Source organism: Phyllobates terribilis, unplaced genomic scaffold, assembly GCF_046119375.1.
Source record: "Phyllobates terribilis strain yellow unplaced genomic scaffold, ASM4611937v1 Scaffold_1__5_contigs__length_1240528914, whole genome shotgun sequence".
In the NCBI taxonomy this organism is placed as follows: domain Eukaryota; kingdom Metazoa; phylum Chordata; class Amphibia; order Anura; family Dendrobatidae; genus Phyllobates; species Phyllobates terribilis.
Window position 1 is genome coordinate 944,493,466 of NW_027362761.1, and position 18,202 is coordinate 944,511,667.

General features: G+C 43.0%; 1 protein-coding gene across 2 annotated transcripts in view; it reads right to left on the minus strand.

Moving 5' to 3' along the window:
- MAML3 (mastermind like transcriptional coactivator 3) overlaps positions 1 to 17,671 on the minus strand; it is a 390,697-nt gene extending 373,026 nt beyond the window's left edge. For both annotated transcript variants that reach the window (XM_073641975.1, XM_073641966.1), the window contains exon 1: positions 16,501 to 17,671. In XM_073641975.1, the coding sequence (XP_073498076.1) occupies positions 16,501 to 16,992 (492 nt within the window). In that variant the 5' untranslated portion in view covers positions 16,993 to 17,671. The remainder of the gene's footprint in view (positions 1 to 16,500) is intronic.
- Positions 17,672 to 18,202: the final 531 nt, after the last annotated feature.

An 18,202-nucleotide genomic window follows, 5' to 3' on the forward strand; every position in this document is an offset into this window, starting at 1 on the left:
TAAGGCATATAAGTGACATTATATACGTTGTCAGATATAGCAATCATTACTACAATATCAGGGGGGACATTGCCGAATGTATTTGACCACCAATATACTTAGCACAGGGATATCCAGAGGATGCCTAGCTGACCAGCCATTAGTAGCACCCACATGCACTTATCTTCTGAATCTGTCCTTTTCTGTATTGTGAAATGTTGCACACAAGTCAAGGCTGTGTAGAAGACCTACCTTTGCTCGGAGATGTTTGACCCATCAAAACACTTTATGCTTGCAGACAGCATTAATACTGCTATTTCTAACACTATATATATATATATATATATATATGCAATTTTAAAATATAAAAAAGTAGACTGCTTCATCGGTTTAGAGTCAAGCGTTAGACATTCACTGGTTACCCATAAAGGAAGCAACAAAATACATTCATTTCACTTTCTAAGTTCTACCAGATAGGGGGCACCAGGGTTAATATGAAAAGCTGTAAAATGAAATGGAAAGCAGATGTAAGCCCTCTAAATGAGGAAACATTAGATCAGGGTTTATTGCTTTTAAAGTGGCATCGTTTCATTCAAGAAATACTCACACTATTATAATATTTGCATAGATATTACACCCCCTGAGAGTTCTGCAAACAGGTTGATCTATGTATCCAGCAATGTTTAGAGATGAAATTAAAAAGTACACAGGATGTCGAGTTTATAGAAGGAACGAGTGACTGTCAGTATAAAATGCTAAAGATAGCTACGGGCACTAAGCTTCTAAGGTGCTCCACAGGAATCACTTTCCACAGCAGAAGCAGGGAACAGGAAATCTGCGCTCTGATTGAACTTTGGAGGCAGGACATGATCTTTTCAAAATGATGACTCTCATCCAGGCAATGACAGGAACTAGGTTACCATTATAAGCAGTAATATCTGCATGTCAACCGCTGGAAAAAGGGGAGATGGAAGGAAAGCGAAAAACGGTAGACCTTCTACAATATTCAAATGACCTGGAAAATATTATCTAAAGAGAGAAAAGGAAGAGAAGGAAAAAAAAAAGAAAGCAAATGTCTGTGACGTGAATGAATTATTAAATATGCAGTCCAAAGTATGAGAAATCCTGAACTCATTTGTATGTTTATGCCACCCAGCTAAGGTAGCCAAAAACAACACAACATGGTGTCTGCAGCGCCAGAACCTGGAGCTGCCGTCATAAATTATTCACAGTGTTATCTTCATAGCCGCATTATATCTCAGCAGGTGTAGCTGGAGAAATCCTGGGTGTCGCAGGTATATTTCCTCACAATGTACTGTACACTACTGAATGAAGTAATAATGCATTTTTGCACTCATCCACTATGAAGTACGGGGAGGTTTAACAAGCCTCTTATCAGAATCACACGCTGAGAAGTTGCATCATTTCTGTACTGTTTGGGTCCTCCATCTATTTCCTGACACCGTGATTTGAATGCAAACAAATGGATTACGGACGACGATTAAGTGCAAATGTCCCAATAGAAAAACTCAGAACAATTGTTAACCCCTAAATGGCCAAGCTTGGTTGGTTAGGATGCACTATTTTACTTATATTTTTGCATTTCAGTAACTTTTTATTATTTTTTTTCATTGAAGTCTTGCTTTATTTTTATGCAGGAAAACTTTTATTTCTACACTTTGGGGATACTGTTTAATTTATAGAATGCTTTGGTGGCACAGATAAAGATTAACTGCATTTTTTAACTTTTTTTTATTGTTTGCTTTTCACACTAAATTACCTGTTACAATTATTTAGGCTATAGTTGATTCCTTATAAATGTAGTTTTTTTTTTGTTGTTTTGTTTAAAGAGGACCAGGAACCAAGTCAAAAGTGACCAGTTTTTGCTCTAATTTTATTCCTGTTGCTCCCAAGTATTTATTTATTTGTTAAATCCTTTATACGGTTCCAGAGATATGGGCCTTATTTATACAGCAACTATGGTCATCAAGGAAGGGGTCGTGGCGAACAGGATTCTCTGGGGTGTACAGCTGCTCTACATAAAAAACAGCGAACGCGTAAAATAGAATTCAACAAACACACAAATGGAAAGATGAACATGGCACAAAAAAGGGGAAAACACCAAAAACGTGACAAAAAACAGGCACAAATGCAATAATAAATCAGGCCCTAAATGTACAGTACAGACCAAAAGTTTGGACACACCTTCTCATTTAAAGATTTTTCTATATTTTCATGACTATGAAAATTGTACATTCACACTGAAGGCATCAAAACTATGAATTAACACATGTGGAATTATATACTTAACAAAAAAGTGTGAAACAACTGAAAATATGTCTAATATTCTAGGTTCTTCAAAGTAGCCACCTTTTGCTTTGATGACTGCTTTGCACACTCTTGGCATTCTCTTGATGAGCTTCAAGAGGTAGTCACCGGAAATGGTTTTCACTTCACAGGTGTGCCCTGTCAGGTTTAATAAGTGGGATTTCTTGTCTTATAAATGGGGTTGGGACCATCAGTTGTGTTGTGCAGAAGTCAGGTCGATACACAGCTGATAGTCCTACTGAATAGACTGTTAGAATTTGTATTATGGCAAGAAAAAAGCAGCTAAGTAAAGAAAAACGAGTGGCCATCATTACTTTAAGAAATGAAGGTCAGTCAGTGCGAAAAATTGGGAAAACTTTGAAAGTGTCCCCAAGTACAGTTGCAAAAAACACCAAGCGCTACAAAGAAACTGGCTCACATGAGGACCACCCCAGGAAAGGAAGACCAAGAGTCACCTCTGCTTCTGAGGATAAGTTTATCTGAGTCACCAGCCTCAGAAATCGCAGGTTAACAGCAGCTCAGATTAGAGACCAGGTCAATGCCACACAGAGTTCTAGCAGCAGACACATCTCTACAACAACTGTTAAGAGGAGACTTTGTGCAGCAGGCCTTCATGGTAAAACAGCTGCTAGGAAACCACTGCTAAGGACAGGCAACAAGAAGAAGAGACTTGTTTGGGATAAAGAACACAAGGAATGGACATTAGACCAGTGGAAATCTGGTTTGAGGAGTCCAAATTTGAGATCTTTGGTTCCAACCACCGTGTCTTTGTGGGACGCAGAAAAGGTGAACGGATGGACTCTACATGCCTGGTTCCCACCGTGAAGCATGGAGGAGGAGGTGTGATGGTGTGGGGGTGCTTTGCTGGTGACACTGTTGGGGATTTATTCAAAATTGAAGGCATACTGAACCAGCATGGCTACCACAGAATCTTGCAGCCGCATGCTATTCCATCTGGTTTGCGTTTAGCTGGACAATCATTTATTTTTCAACAGGACAATGACCTCAAACATACCTTCAGGCTGTGTAAGGGCTATTTGACCAAGATGGAGAGTGATGGGGTGCTACACCAGATGACCTGGCCTCCACAGTCACCAGACGAGATGGTTTGGGGTGAGCTTGACCGCAGAGTGAAGGCAAAAGGGCCAACAAGTGCTAAGCATCTCTGGGAACTCCTTCAAGATTGTTGGAAGACCATTTCCGGTGACTACCTCTTGAAGCTCATCAAGAGAATGCCAAGAGTGTGCAAAGCAGTCATCAAAGCAAAAGGTGGCTACTTTGAAGAACCTAGAATATAAGACATATTTTCAGTTGTTTCACACTTTTTTGTTAAGTATATAATTCCACATGTGTTAATTCATAGTTTTGATGCCTTCAGTGTGAATGTGCAATTTTCATAGTTATGAAAATACAGAAAAATCTTTAAATGAGAAGGTGTGTCCAAACTTATGGTCTGTACTGTAGATTTTTCTGATGTCTTCTACAAGGTGATGTGCTAGGTTTTTAAAAGTCATTCTGTGTTGAGGACTTCTTTTAAAACCCCCATCTTTAGGTGAACAAACAACTTAAGAGAAATCTGTCAGTAGGATCCCCACACACAAAAAACATATAAATGGGAATTCCGGTCTTTGAAATGTAAATCTATTGACACCTTTATCTCTTTCTGCATTCCCAAGTACTTAGCATTTTATTTAATATTCAAATGTGGAATTAAGTGTTCTCAGTGTGCAAGAGTACTTAAGGAGCCAGTGTCTCCCCAGGTTGTTTCTCCAAGCTAAGGAGGCTGAGGCTGTGGGGGGTTAACAACCTGGCTTGTTAAGTGCTCTGTCATGCTCAGAGCACTTAGGCTTTGTGCCCACGTTGCAGAAATGAAGCAGAAAATTTCTGCTTCATTTCTGCAAGTCCTCTCCTGGGAAAACGCATGCGGAATTCCGCACGCGATTATTGCGCGTTTATCTCGCGTTTTCCACATGCGGAATTGCCTTGCGTTTTTTAATGCATTGCACAAGGCAATTCTGCTTGCGGAAACGCAAAATTAATGGACATGCTGCGGATTTTTGAGCGCAGCATAAACGCTGCGGAAAAATCCGCAGCATGTGCATAGAACTTGTGGATTCTCATTGGTGACCATGGGGGGCGGATTACCTAGCATTTCACATGCATTTACGCTGAGGAAATTCTGCAGCATATACGCATGAAAAATGCTACGTGGGCACGCAGCTTTAAAGGGGTGGTCCGAAGGCAAAGCATTTTTCTCCTAGTTCCATATCCATTTAGTCCAATAATGTAAGCTATTTTCAAATATATGTTTACAATCAACGAACGCCATAAAAACAAACCTCCCCAAAAAGTGTTTAGAAAATATAAATAAATGTATATATATATATATATATATATATATATAATTGTAATCACTCCCCCTTCATAAAAGCCAATCTACAAAATTAAAAAATTAATTAAACCATAAGATAAAAACTGTAAAGAGGGTAAAAAAATTGGATGGTGATTTTTCAGTCATCAAACCTCTGAAAAAAAAAGTCAATAAAAATTGATCATCACATTATTATGTACCCCAAAAATGGTATCACTAAAATTGTCAGCTCAGGCAACAAACAACAAGCCTCATACATCTCTATTTATGAAAAAGTAAAAATGTTACAAAAAATTGCAACACAAACCAAAATTATTATTTTTTTTTTTACCACCAAAAATAATCTATACAAGCTTTCTAACTCTGTAATTATACTGACCAGGAGAATCATGTCTCCAGGTTATGTTTTACCGTATAGTACACAACATACAAACAAAGCTCAAAAGATATTGGTGGAACTGTACTTTTTTCACCATTTCATCCCACTTGGAATTTTTTTTTCCCATTTTCAGGACATTGTATGGTAAAATGGATGGTGTCAATCAAAACTGCAACTCGTCCTGCAAAAAACAAGACTTCAAATGGCTATGATGGAAAAATAAAAAAGTTATGGCTACTGGTAGAAAGGGAGCAAAAAATGCAAGCGTAAAAATGAAAAATGGCTGTGGAGGCAAAGGGTTAATAAGGAGCTTCAGTATATCACTACTCAATCTGGCATTGGCAGCTTTGACTTGGAGGGCCAGGTCCCTGACAGGTAAAATCCCATTGTCAATTTATTAATAATTTCCAGGAGTAATAACAAACGGACGATACAATCCATAGTTCTATGAAATGATGCTCTGCATTTGTTATTTCATGAATATTGCAAGTATTTAGTAAAACAGACATGTCAGCAGGCTCGGTATATAGATAGGTCATCACAGCTGACTGCACAGGGCTCCCCCATCCCCAATCGCCTCTGGCGGAAACTCGGTATTATACCATTTAAACATTAATAAGTAGTATAGTTTATACCATCAATTAATAGAACTTTTATAGTTTCTAAAATGTATTTTTGTAAAATGCATGGATGACAATTATTATAAGTGATCACTAATGATATACATGATGCCTGCCCTAATACATCAACTGAAAACAAAGCAAGCAACTATGGACTGGTCACTAGCATCAAAGCATTTGTTATACTACGGTCACCAGTATTTTGTGCTCACGGACCGTGTATATAACCTGCAGTGGGTTTGGACATTTCAAGTATATCTTGTGATCTCCATATTGAAACCTTTAGGCTGCGTGTCCACTATGTGTTTTTCAAGCATTTTTGCCGCGGAATTTCCGCAGCAAAAACGCTTAAAAAATGCTTGATAATACGTGCCCTATGGTCCCCAATGATAATCCGCATGTGCTGTGCACATGCTGCGGAGATTTCCGCTGCGGATTATCATTGCGGAAAAATACGCAGCATGTCCATTAATTTTGCGGACACGCAACGTAATTGCCGCCATTGACTTGCATTGAAACGCATATTATCCGTGTCAGCACATGTGCACACATGGATATTATGCGATTCTATGTGCGGATGGTACCCGGGTCTGGAGAAGAGGAGACACTCCTCCAGACCCAAGTACCATAGAATGTGTTAAAAAAAGAATTTAAAATAAAAAATAAAGATTATACTTACCTTCCGATGTCCCCCGGCCTCCTTAGTGATGCGTCCGGTCTGTTGTATGGGTCGTGGTGGTGTGAGGACCTGCCATGACGTCATTTAGTCATGTGACAGGTCACGCGACCGCTGACGTCGGCGGTCGCGTGACCTGTCACAGGACTCAATGACGTCATCGCAGGTCCTTTCACACCACTGCGACCCATACAACAGACCAGACGGAGCGGAGAAAATACCGGGGGCCATCAGAAGGTAAGTATAATCTTTATTTTTTACCATTCTTATTCTTTTCTTTTAACTATTACTTGGTCACACTATATAAATCCATGCCGCTTGCATGGATTTATATAGTGTGACCAAGTTGTCAAGCACTTTTCCAAGTGATGCTAAAATCGCTTGGAAAAGCGCTTGATAACTCGCATGCAGAAATGCATGTAAAAACTCTTGACAAACGCTTCTACCTGGCAGGAAAAACGCATGTAAAATCCGCACGCGTTTTTCCTGCCAGGGAGATGTGGAAATAATATGCAGCATTTCTGCATCGTGGGCACTTAGCTTAACAGCAGAACAAGTCACGATAAAGAACTGAGCAATTTATGGTCGTGCGGCCATAAAATGTCACATTTTAAAAAATGTAGAAAGAGCTACTGACGCAAATTGCAGAAAAATGTCATGCCGGCCATCATAGAAAATTGACTGTACATTCAGTGCTTCCCAGCTTTCTGCCTAAAGGGCTGCAGCGCCACAGACCACAGTCCCATTCTGACCCCTGCCAACTGCAGAGAGTACCTATATTTGAGCATCAGACAAGGACCATGGAGAGTAGTCCTGTCTGATGAGTAACATTCATTTACAACATGTGATGTCCTAATAATGGTGGTCTCTTTCAGAAGGATGATGCTTCTTCCATACTGCAAACATTGAGGATTATGACATCAGTGATCAGTAAGTTATACCCTAAGTTATAGTTTACATCAGTGATCAGTTACTTAGAGGAAAACCATTTAGGGAATTAGCCTTTATACTGACAATTATAATTTCAGCACAATCCGGATGAATTAAAATACTCAGTAATAAGTCGAAGGTTATGCACGTTTGATGCATTTTGGCCAGTGTGGATTGATGCAAACAGATGTTACATTGTGGTGAGGTGGATTTAATAACAATCACATTCATACAATGCTGAAAGCTTTTTTAGGACATGCTGTGGCTTTCTATAGAAGCGATCCTATAAATTTTTCTATAACTGCTACTTTGAGAAAAAAATTATGAGGCAAAACTGCATCTATTTAACGCCTGGCTGCCACAATCTTTGTTACAATGTTTCATATGGCCTCATGGTGTATTACCACTGTACCATATAAATAAAACATGACAATCAGAGTAGTGTATGGCTATGTCACTCTGGAGCCAGTGATGAATATTGGGGTTTGCATCGATCCGATATTTATGGGAGATATATTTTTGAAGTAGCGAACATAGTGCATTCACTCACATCACTGTAAGGCCTGCCGAATCACTCCAACTTAATATGGCTCAGATGGAGAATGCTATCCATGCCATGTTTCACCTCCATAGAAAGGTAAAATCGTGATAGGAAACATGACAAGAATATCTCCCGCCTAGGACCTCCAGGGGCAAAGATATCCTGAAAGTTTGGGACCCCAAAAACTTAAAATACCTAGCACATCCCACAACCAGCACCTCCATATGAGCTCACCAAGGGGAGATATGTGGCCGTAACCTTGGTCTATTAAAAAGCAAATGATTCGTGGTGGCAGCTAGTAATTCCTTATGTTATTGGGGAGTTGGCAGTGATCATATCGGGGTATGTATATATATATATATATATATATATATATATATATATATATATATATATATATATTCTATGCTTTGAAATCGAAGGTGTATATACCATAAGCTCACTGTGAGTTGCCCAATAACTGGCTTAGTAGTAGAAGCAGCCTCATCCATCACTCGTCAGTCAATTGCGTAATTGTCCTGATAATTGAGGCAGCGGAGTTGCATCCCCTTACAAATTGGTGGTAGCGGTGAGATCTGCGTGACCCCCAGGCTGTTCCCTGACATGTACTGTGACTCCATGATGGCAAAGATATAAATAAGGAATAAACTTAAAGGGATTGTCTTAAGATGACCATATGCAGTATTTAGATGAACTCTTGTGATCCCCATCATCTTTATATCACAATGGAGACCCTTGAGGAAAAAGAAGCTCACTGTCTAGCCCAGCCAGATATTACATGGTCTCCGATTCATTTGAAATGGGCATCACTCATTACTACTCTTCTCCCAGCTGCAGCCTCCATGATGGGAACGATCACAGCCTTCTGAATTCTATATGAATTTGTCTCCCTAGCAATGTGATATACATGTGTTGCTATACTGCCTCACTACACAAAGTAGCATGTAAGAGTAAAGCATGCCTGACATTGGTGTATCCGCAACAGACAAGTTCATGTCACTACGATGAATGGGACACAAGCTCTCATATTTAAAGGAGAAACCCATAGCACTCCAAATCAAAAGAACATGCTCTGTGGCAAGGTAAAAGCAGACAGACGTATCAGATGCTGTGTGCATCTACTTTCCTGTGATCTGCAAATAATGATACAGCCTTCCACAAGTGCTTCCTTCCAAGAATACTCAAGCTAAGCAACTGTTCTGGCATAAGAAGGCAGCTGACACAAGGAAAAAACAGCTGGAGGAGACTTTCTCTGCTGCTGTCCAAAGCAATATTCCACAAGAACAGTTACATATTTACTTAAGTGATGGAGGAATTGAGAGATCCCTCCGTAGACATCTTGGCTGTATATGTGGTCCTGGCTGCAGATATCATGAAAGTATTGTGATTATACATCTCATTAAAACATTTACTGCAAGGAACGCTAAAAAATACTATAAAAATCAACTCATTTGTCTTGACAAAGGCAAGAGCTGCTTGCAAACTTTACATTGTTACTTTGCCAAACTTGTCAAATTTTATATGAAAAGTGAAAAAAGAAAAACAAACATAAAAGTGAATGAGCAATAAATACCGTAGCCACTAAATGGACATTTGTTAGGGCTATCTTTATTTTATTACTTTTTGTGCTGTGTGTTTTAATAGTTGTTTTTAACCATTTTGCCTGTGTAAATTCAGGGCCCGATTCATGAAGGTGTTTATGGTGTAAAATACCTTGAAACACTGCAAAGTTTTTGCGCAACTCAAAGTTATTATAATCAAGTGCATAGAGCTGGACACAAGGCAGTGAAATCCATAATCTGTGATTATTACCTGTACCCTCTTTACTTCCCTAACAGTTGAACCCCTTGGTCTAATCATCCAGATCCAAATAGTGGGTTTCTAGATTTGAACTTAATATTAATAACGTTCTGCTCCATACTTCATTACAGCATGTAGCATCCATATTCAACACAACAATATTACGAAGCTTCTATTTCAGCATATCTCAACTCAAAGATGAACTTGGCTCTGATGCTGAATCCTTATTTACTTATCTATGTAAGACTGAATTCACACATTCCTGTTTCATGGCCTGTATATGGACTATCAAAGAATGCTAAAGTGAGCATCGCAAAACATAAGGCTAGAGTGCCACTTTAAACAGTGGATGGAAAACTGAGTAATGTAGTACAAAAAAGACACACAAACAAGGCACATTCAATATACAAATCAAGTTTATAGAACAATAAATACGTTTATTTAAAGGGAATCTGTCAGCAGGTTTTTGCTACCTCATCTGAGAGCAGTCTGATGTAGGCAAAGAGACACTGAATCCAATAATGTATCACATAGATTACTGGGTTCAGCCGTTCTCACACAATCAGAGATTTAGCAGTGAAGCAGAGCTGAGGAAGCTAACCCTGTCCACACCAGGCTCTGTATGTACAATGTCCATAGACAGTAAGCTGCCTATCACAGGAGGGTGAGTGTCGGATCAGGGCTCACAGACCAGCTAGTCACAGCAAAGATAAGCTCCTGGTGCTAAAACAATCACTGTAAGCAAACAAAACCTCAGAGCATGGTGAGAGAGGCATCTCTGAAATCAGTGTTATAACCCCTACAGCATGCTGTCTTCAGATTACATAGCAAACACCTGCTGACAGATTCCCTTTAAATCTATATAAAATTACACTATATAGAAGAAAACACAAAGAAAAACAAAATGCACAGAAGTATATACTACCACTCATGACCATATGGAACCCCTCAATAAGGGTGTGGTATATAGCCCTAGTAAATACTATATTCTAATGCGTAATCAATGAATCAAACCTAGATAAAAAAAGATATGAAATAAATAATGAAGGAAATCCCTCACTGCGCTGAATTAGCCAAAAGAAATAGCAAGCAGTATAAATAACTACCAAATAGTGCAGGGCAGTCATTGGGACCTCATGTCTTACATGGTCCTTTTGGACTGCCCTGTGATATTTAGTTGGGGCTGCCCGTCCATACCAGGGTCAGACATGAGAGGTAACATACACTTATGTGCATTTTAATTCTTTTTGTGTTTTAGTCTATTTAAATAAACTTTATTACTGTTCTATAGAGTTAATGTATTGAATGTGTCTTGTTTGTACAGTGTTTCTTTTTTTGGATTACAATGGTCTGCAATGCCTGCACCCACTGTGGGTCTCTTGACCTAGGCGAACAGCCTGATAGCTATATATGGGGCTATTATTTCGGGTCAGGAGACTGCAGTTGGTCTAGGCATTGTGGTCCTTATAGGGACTGTGAATTCAGCCTTACTGTGTCATGTCTTTCTGTTGTAAGATCAGCTGTCAGTACTTCAAAAGAACCTTCCAGCTCTCCTGCTTTAGTAGATACCAGTATTCCTCATGAAACAACAATTCTCAATTGGATAGACCATCAATATTAGATCAGTAGGGGTTTGACTCTCAAATGAATGGGACAATGTCGCAATACTTCACATCACTGCTTAGAAAGTATGAACCAGCCTGCATGCGGCTGTAAATATTTAAGAGGATGCTGAGCCTGTCGTTCCTTTTTTTGATCAGTGGGGTTTCCATTAGTTGATCCACCACTGATTTCATATTAACAGCCTACCCTAAGACTAAACCATCAATTTTGAAAGTCTTGACAACCCCTTTAAGTACGGTATGTATATACCATGTGTACATAAATAAATGTTTCTAGAGGTTCTCAGAATGGGAGACATATAAGATCAAGTTGTGATCATAAGAGTAGACAATTTTCTGGACTCCCGGCTACTAATCCTATTGAAGAACACTAAAAGCCAGCCTCTCTATAACCCAGCACATTGGTCCCGGGCACCAACCATTCAACCGCACACAAAAAAAGGTCCTTTTGGGGTTTGTTGGGGTGATTATACAGTTTTAGTTTTTACTGTATAGGAAAGAGTTAGGCTGTGTGCCCACGATGCGTTTTTTAAGCGTTTCCGCAGCGGCAAAAACGCTGCAGAAACGGTTAAAAAACGCATGGTAGAAGGCCTGCCATGTTCCCCAATGATAATCCGCATGTGCTGTGCACATGCTGCGGAAATTTCCGCTGCGGATTATCATTGCGGAAAAAAACGCAGCACTACCAATTATTTTGCGGAAGTGCTGCATTTTCGCCGCCATTGACTTGCATTAGATCCCATGGATTACGCATCACTGTATATGTAGATGCACATTCCATGCGTTCTAATGTGCGGATGGTACCCAGGTTTAGAGGAGAGGAGACTCTCATCTAGACCCAGGTACCATAGAAAACTGTGAAAAAAAGAATAAAATAAAAAATAAAGATTATATTTACCTTCTGGCGGCCCGCGGTGCGCTCCTCCTCGCATGCCGGCAGTTTGCGATGGACTGAAGGACCTGCGCTGACGTCATAGTCATGTGACGGGTCAAGCGACGCTGACGTTGTCAGGTCCTTCAGTGTACCGCTGCCGGCAGCCGGGACGGAGGGAATCAAGACAGCGCGGGCCATCGGAAGGTAAGTATACATTATTTTTTTTACCTTCTCTCGGGTCACACTATATAAATCCACGCCGTTTGCATGGATTTATATAGTGTGACCAAGTGATGCTAAAATCGCTTGGAAAGCGCTTGTCAACCCGCATGCGGAAATGCATGTGAAGAACGCTTCGCTTCCTCTTGTCCCTGGCAGGAAAACGCATGTACAATCCACATGTACAATCCGCATGTACAATCCACATGCGATTTTTCTGCCAGGGAGATGCAGAAACACTCAGGAAAAAATCAGGAGCATTTCTGCATCGTGGGCACATAGCCTAACAGACAATACCACACAGCATACTTTTTTTGGCATTGGCACTGATAGACTCCTGAAGCTGGATTTTTTCCTTATCTATTGCTTTTCCTGCGGCTCTGCTGGTTCTCCATGCTCAGGGCTCCTTGATGGGTGAGCTGACTAGTTTCCTTCTTATGTCAAAGGTACGGTATATATTAGAGAACATTCCCAACCTATACCTCTAACATATAGACTAACGTGAAGTGAAGTGCACAGAGCCCAAGAGTATGAACTGACTTCAAACACGATATCGGAGCACCAATGTGATACACATTATGACGAATTTTCTCTACACCCAGGAGGTAATGATTGCGGTTGCAGAGGGTGCGACCACGACCGGACCCATTCTGGAGGGGTGCCCACCGAAGCCAATTTCACCTGGACATGTATCCATTCAGATGAAATGTATTGCGGTGCAGAGATCCACCAGCTCATTGAGCTGTAATACACACTGACGGCCAATCAGAGGCTGGCAGCTGACTTCGGCTTACCAGTGATGCGTGGCGCAGGGTAGTGATGTCACGCGCTGCCTGTGCCGGCATGCCGAGGTCAGCTGCCAGCTCCAGAAGAAAACGCTACGCGGCGTACGAGCAGGGGGAAGGTGAGAAGGAAGATTTGTTTCTTTTTAAAATGTGCTGGAGGTGAATGGAAGGGCCCAGGATGGGGAACATTCTACCATGAAGGGGCCCAGGATGGGGGGAAATGTTATAGCATGGGGACCTGGATGACGGGCATTATTATTGGAAGGGACCCAGGATGGGGACATTATTACTGGAATGGTCTCAGGATGGGGGAGATTATTACATGAAGGATTCAGGATGTAGGACATTATAACATGTGGGACGGACACATATCTTTATAGGATCTAGAACACTACAAGGATCAAACATATGACCAACATGCAGGTGGGGGCTCAGATCCAAATTTTGCACCGTGGTCCATCGAACTCTAGATATGCCACTGTTTTCACCTGTCTACTGCCTTCGACCTGGATAAAAATCCAGAACAGCAACAAGCAGTGCCAATATTAAACCCTGCTGGTAATGGTTTGTGATCTCCTCAGTTTCATGGAGCTTGTCAGCTTCCTGTTTAAATGAAGAAGAAAAATAAAAGCATGTGTCTGAAAGAGCACACACTGCTCCTCCCCTTGTGTTCTTCATCCAAAAAGTGAAAAACAGACAAGAGGATAACTGGACACAAAGGCTTGGAAGCCACAGCACTGGTGGAAGCGTTCCAGTAACTATGAGTGCATATATTACCACTGTGGTTGTGCGGCTGCGGTCCGTGCAACAAGAGCAGTTAACCCTTCACACCTTTTCCCAAAGCTTGCATGGACAGACATACATGCCATATTTCTGTGGCTTTTTTCTGCACTGTGCGCTTGGATCTTTATATATGTTAGGTAATAATAATAAAGCATTTGATAATATTTGTGTTTAACTTTTTGTCAAATATAGAAAACAAAACATTTTGCATATGCCAGAAACATCACATGTATAAAGAGATCAGTTATGATCAGGGAAGGGGGGGGGGGGTCATTGGTACAGAATGTGCGGCCGCACTGGGGCCCGAGAGGTGAGGGGGCCACTGACTCCTCCGAATCAGGTGGAATTGTGCATTATTATAGGACTGCAAAGTGCCCCATATACTGTTATGACACAGAGACCCTCTGCTGACTGTCTGCAATGGATTATAACATGTATACAATGTCACACTATCCCAAAATAACCAGAAATATTTACAGCTACTGTAAATGTATCATTATCCAAGTGGTGATATAGCCAATGGCTAATATTAGTAGATACAGGATCTGTTGAGGATATACCGTCCTCCCAGCATTTAATTCGCACTCTATTGCAATTTCCTTATGTTCTGAGAGATCGTTGGATTTTCTTTTAAATGACACCAGAGAAATGTGTCTAAAAAATCAGCCGCAGCGGTTATAGGGGCCAAATCCTACAAACATCACAGTAAGTGGAGGCACAATATCACTCGCACAACGCTGAGGAGGGGATCTAGAGGCAGGACACAGGGGAGATGATGGTCAGCTTTGATTGTCTCTTGCCTCACTATAACAAAATGACCAGGGACCACCAGCTCACTAGTGTTAGGACCCTGCCAACAACTCCCCGTGTCTCAGCTTCCTGGATCCCTGAGACATGGAAAGGGGAGTGGTATACTGGGATTATCTGATTTTTAGGTTTTTGCTTTTTTTTATAACATGGCTGTGGTAGTCCAAAGGAAAATTGTTCTTCTTCCATCTGCTGGGAACCATGGTGGGTTTGGGATAAAGAGATAGGGATCAGAACACGTTCCCCAGGTATGGCTGTGTAAACATGCCCTCTTCATGGAGAATGGGGCATAGTAGGATCAGCAGCACAGAGGGAACTTCTAAACACAACCTCCGCTCTTCATAGCATAGTCCTGGGGGTCTCTATATATTATATAGCACACCATACAGCACCTTCTATCACACACATCATACAATCTGTAAGTACACTCTACACAACATAGGTGTCATGGGAATTAAATGGTGCCCTCCTCACTCTCTGGGAGTATTGAGGAGACATGATCTTCTCTCTTTACAACATTATGGGAGGGAAGAACAGGGCAGCTTCTGCCTTAATGCAGGGGAAGCTAAATAAAGGGAGGGGGGCTGCTTCCTGTAAGATATCTAACCAGTCTAACAGCATCAGAGTCAGAGGGAAGAAGAGGGGGGAGGAGGAAAAGGAGGAGGGAGGGAGGAAAATAGCCACTACTGTGCACATACCCCTCCCCCACAACACAGAGACACTCAGAAGTGAGCAGCCTCCACTCTGACAGTGTCCTGATTACACTTTACACTTGTACACCCCACCCCCAGCCTCATGACTCTATTTAACCACAAAAATCCAGTTGTCTACATTTATCACGCCTCAGACAATGCTTTTCCACGGACTGGGAGCAGACAGCCTGTGTATGTGCAATATATACAAGAATTAAATATTCAGAGATCCCCTAAATTGATAATAATACTTGACACTTTGCATAAGCCATTTTCTCCGTTAACCCTACACTAAAGCGGGTATATTAGCAATTCTTTATTTTAGGAGGTGTTTCAAGGTCAAAAAGTTCTGCGACACTTTGCATCCATTTAATATCTTGATTATTATAAAATGAGCCCATATATTTGGAGCAGGAGAGGTGTCCCCGGATCGCAGCCGGTTAGTGATGTTCTATAGGAATGTGCAGCCATGAAGGCGACTGGAATAGGATGTCAGTGACAACACTAATGGGATTGATGCACAAAGTAACTGCTGGGACAATTCCTACAACTGGGACTTGCATGTCACCCGATCCATGAATAGGAACTTTTCTTATGACATTAGGGGCATCAACTACAGGGCTGTGAGGTCAGCGATCACTGATGGCACATCATGGGTTAATGCACATCTCCCAGGTGATATGATCCCATGAATGAGGGGTTAATGTGAGGCCGAGCCCACACAATGCCTGGCTGGCTCCTGCTGGCCTTTGTTACATGATCCCTGCTGCACTCAGGGGGCTAAGCCACTTATAAGATAACACTGAGGGATCACGACACAAGCTGCCTCCTGCCAATAACTGCACAGCAGCCAACCACCGAGGGCAGGAGGCCTGGGACTGCCAGCTCCATGCCCCCATGTACCCCACATGCCAGCAGCTCTGCTGCAGCAACTTCCTAAGTGCTGAAAACTTTGAGGCTTTGCCCATCGCTGCTGGCTCCACCCCTAACCCCGCTCTGAAAACAGAAAACACACGGGCTACCCCCTCCTTCCGCCCCCTCATGCCAGGCACAGACTCCGGCAGCAGCAGCGGTGCCCACCAGCTCCCCCTTACCATGATCAGAGTGTGGCTCCTGTGCTCGGCCGGGCCGCTGACCGCCGCCGTCTCGGCATCCTGCTTGCCCTGCTGTGGATGATGGTGGTGGTGGTGATGGAGGGGTGGCTGCTTGCTGCCCCCAGTATTCGCTGGAGCTGCCCCCTGGCTGCTGCCGGACTTCTTGGCTCTTTGCTCCAGTGTCCTCTGGTACAGGTTCACCGTGTCCCTTCTCTCCATTTCCAGGTGCTCAGCCTGGGCTTGCTGGTACCTGCTCTCGCAGCTGACATGGTGCCTCCTGCAGCCCTCTATCCTCTGGCGGAGCCGCTCCACCACGGTGCTGTGCTTAGGAATGCTGCTATTGTTCGGTGCATTGGGGGCAGCAGCGCTGGGAGGGGTATTCCTACCACTGTGACTCCCAATGCCAGCGCCACCGATGCTGCTGCCCAGGGCACTGCTGATGCACAGGCTGCTGCCGTTGCTAGAGGCAGCGGGGGCTGCGAAATCCCCCATGCCAGTCCCCGTGCACACTATTTTGGAAGAGAAGTTTGTAGTGCCCCCAGACTGTTCCCTGTGTGTGGGGGGCTTCCTCCAGGTGGGCTGTTATAAGGGATCAGGAGGAGCAGGGTGCAGAGCCAGCATGGATGACACCAGGTCAGTGCTCAGCCCCCAGGGAGGAGAGGTGAGGGCAGCAGCTCTCATAGGATCACACATACAACAAAAAAAAGTGTAGCGCCCGCGGCAGGAGCAGCGGAGAAAGGCAGCAGTCAGCAGCGCTCCTCTTCTGTGTGCAGCCCCGAGTGTCCCCAGACACCAGCAGCTCCGGCCCCCGGCTGCCCACACATGGCTGTCACCGCACCGTGCACACCGCGCGGCTCCTCCACAGCGCAGCTCTAAAGTTTACTTCTGTCTGCAGCACAGCGGACAAAGTACTTTTTTGTGGCTCTCCTGCATATTCAACGCAGTGCAAAAAGGGAAAAAAGAAACCAGAGATTGAACCAATAAAATGAATGTATCTCTTTCTACATAAGTCATAAATCCTGAGGGAGAGACAAGGAGGAGGGAGAGGCAGGGGGAGAACACAGCCAGAAAGTAGAGCAGTGCAGGCTGAGGCAGGAGCTGATAGAGCACGGCTGCTAATGCTGCTGCTGCCGCCTGTGCTGTTATTGCTCCTCCTGCCACCATCACAATGATCAAGTGCTCTCCTCCTCCTCTCACTGCTGCCTCCTCCTTCATGCCAGCGGAGTGATATCAGGACAAGAGCTCAGTAAACAGAAGCGAGAGGCCGTAAGGCGGCCCCGGGGACCAGGTGCAAAACCAGGAGTAGTGGAGGAGCGGAGCCGGCAGGGAGGAGGCGGCCGGCATGCTGTCAACTTTTGACCTTCCCTGTGTGTAGAGAAGGGAGCAGCAGGAAGAGTCAGGCTGCTGTCTAACCCTCCTGTTACACTTACTAGTTGCTGTCTCTGAGCCCTCCTGTTACACTTACTGTCTGCTGTCTCTGAGCCCTCCTGTTACACTTACTGTCTGTAATCTGCTGTCTCTGAACCCTCCTGTCACTGTCTGTAATCTGCTGTCTCTGAACCCTCCTGTCACTGTCTGTAGTCTGCTGTCTCTGGACCCTCCTGTCACTGTCTATAGTCTGCTGTCTCTGGGCCCTCCTGTCACTGTCTATAGTCTGCTGTCTCTGGGCCCTCCTGTCACTGTCTGTAGTCTGCTGTCTCTG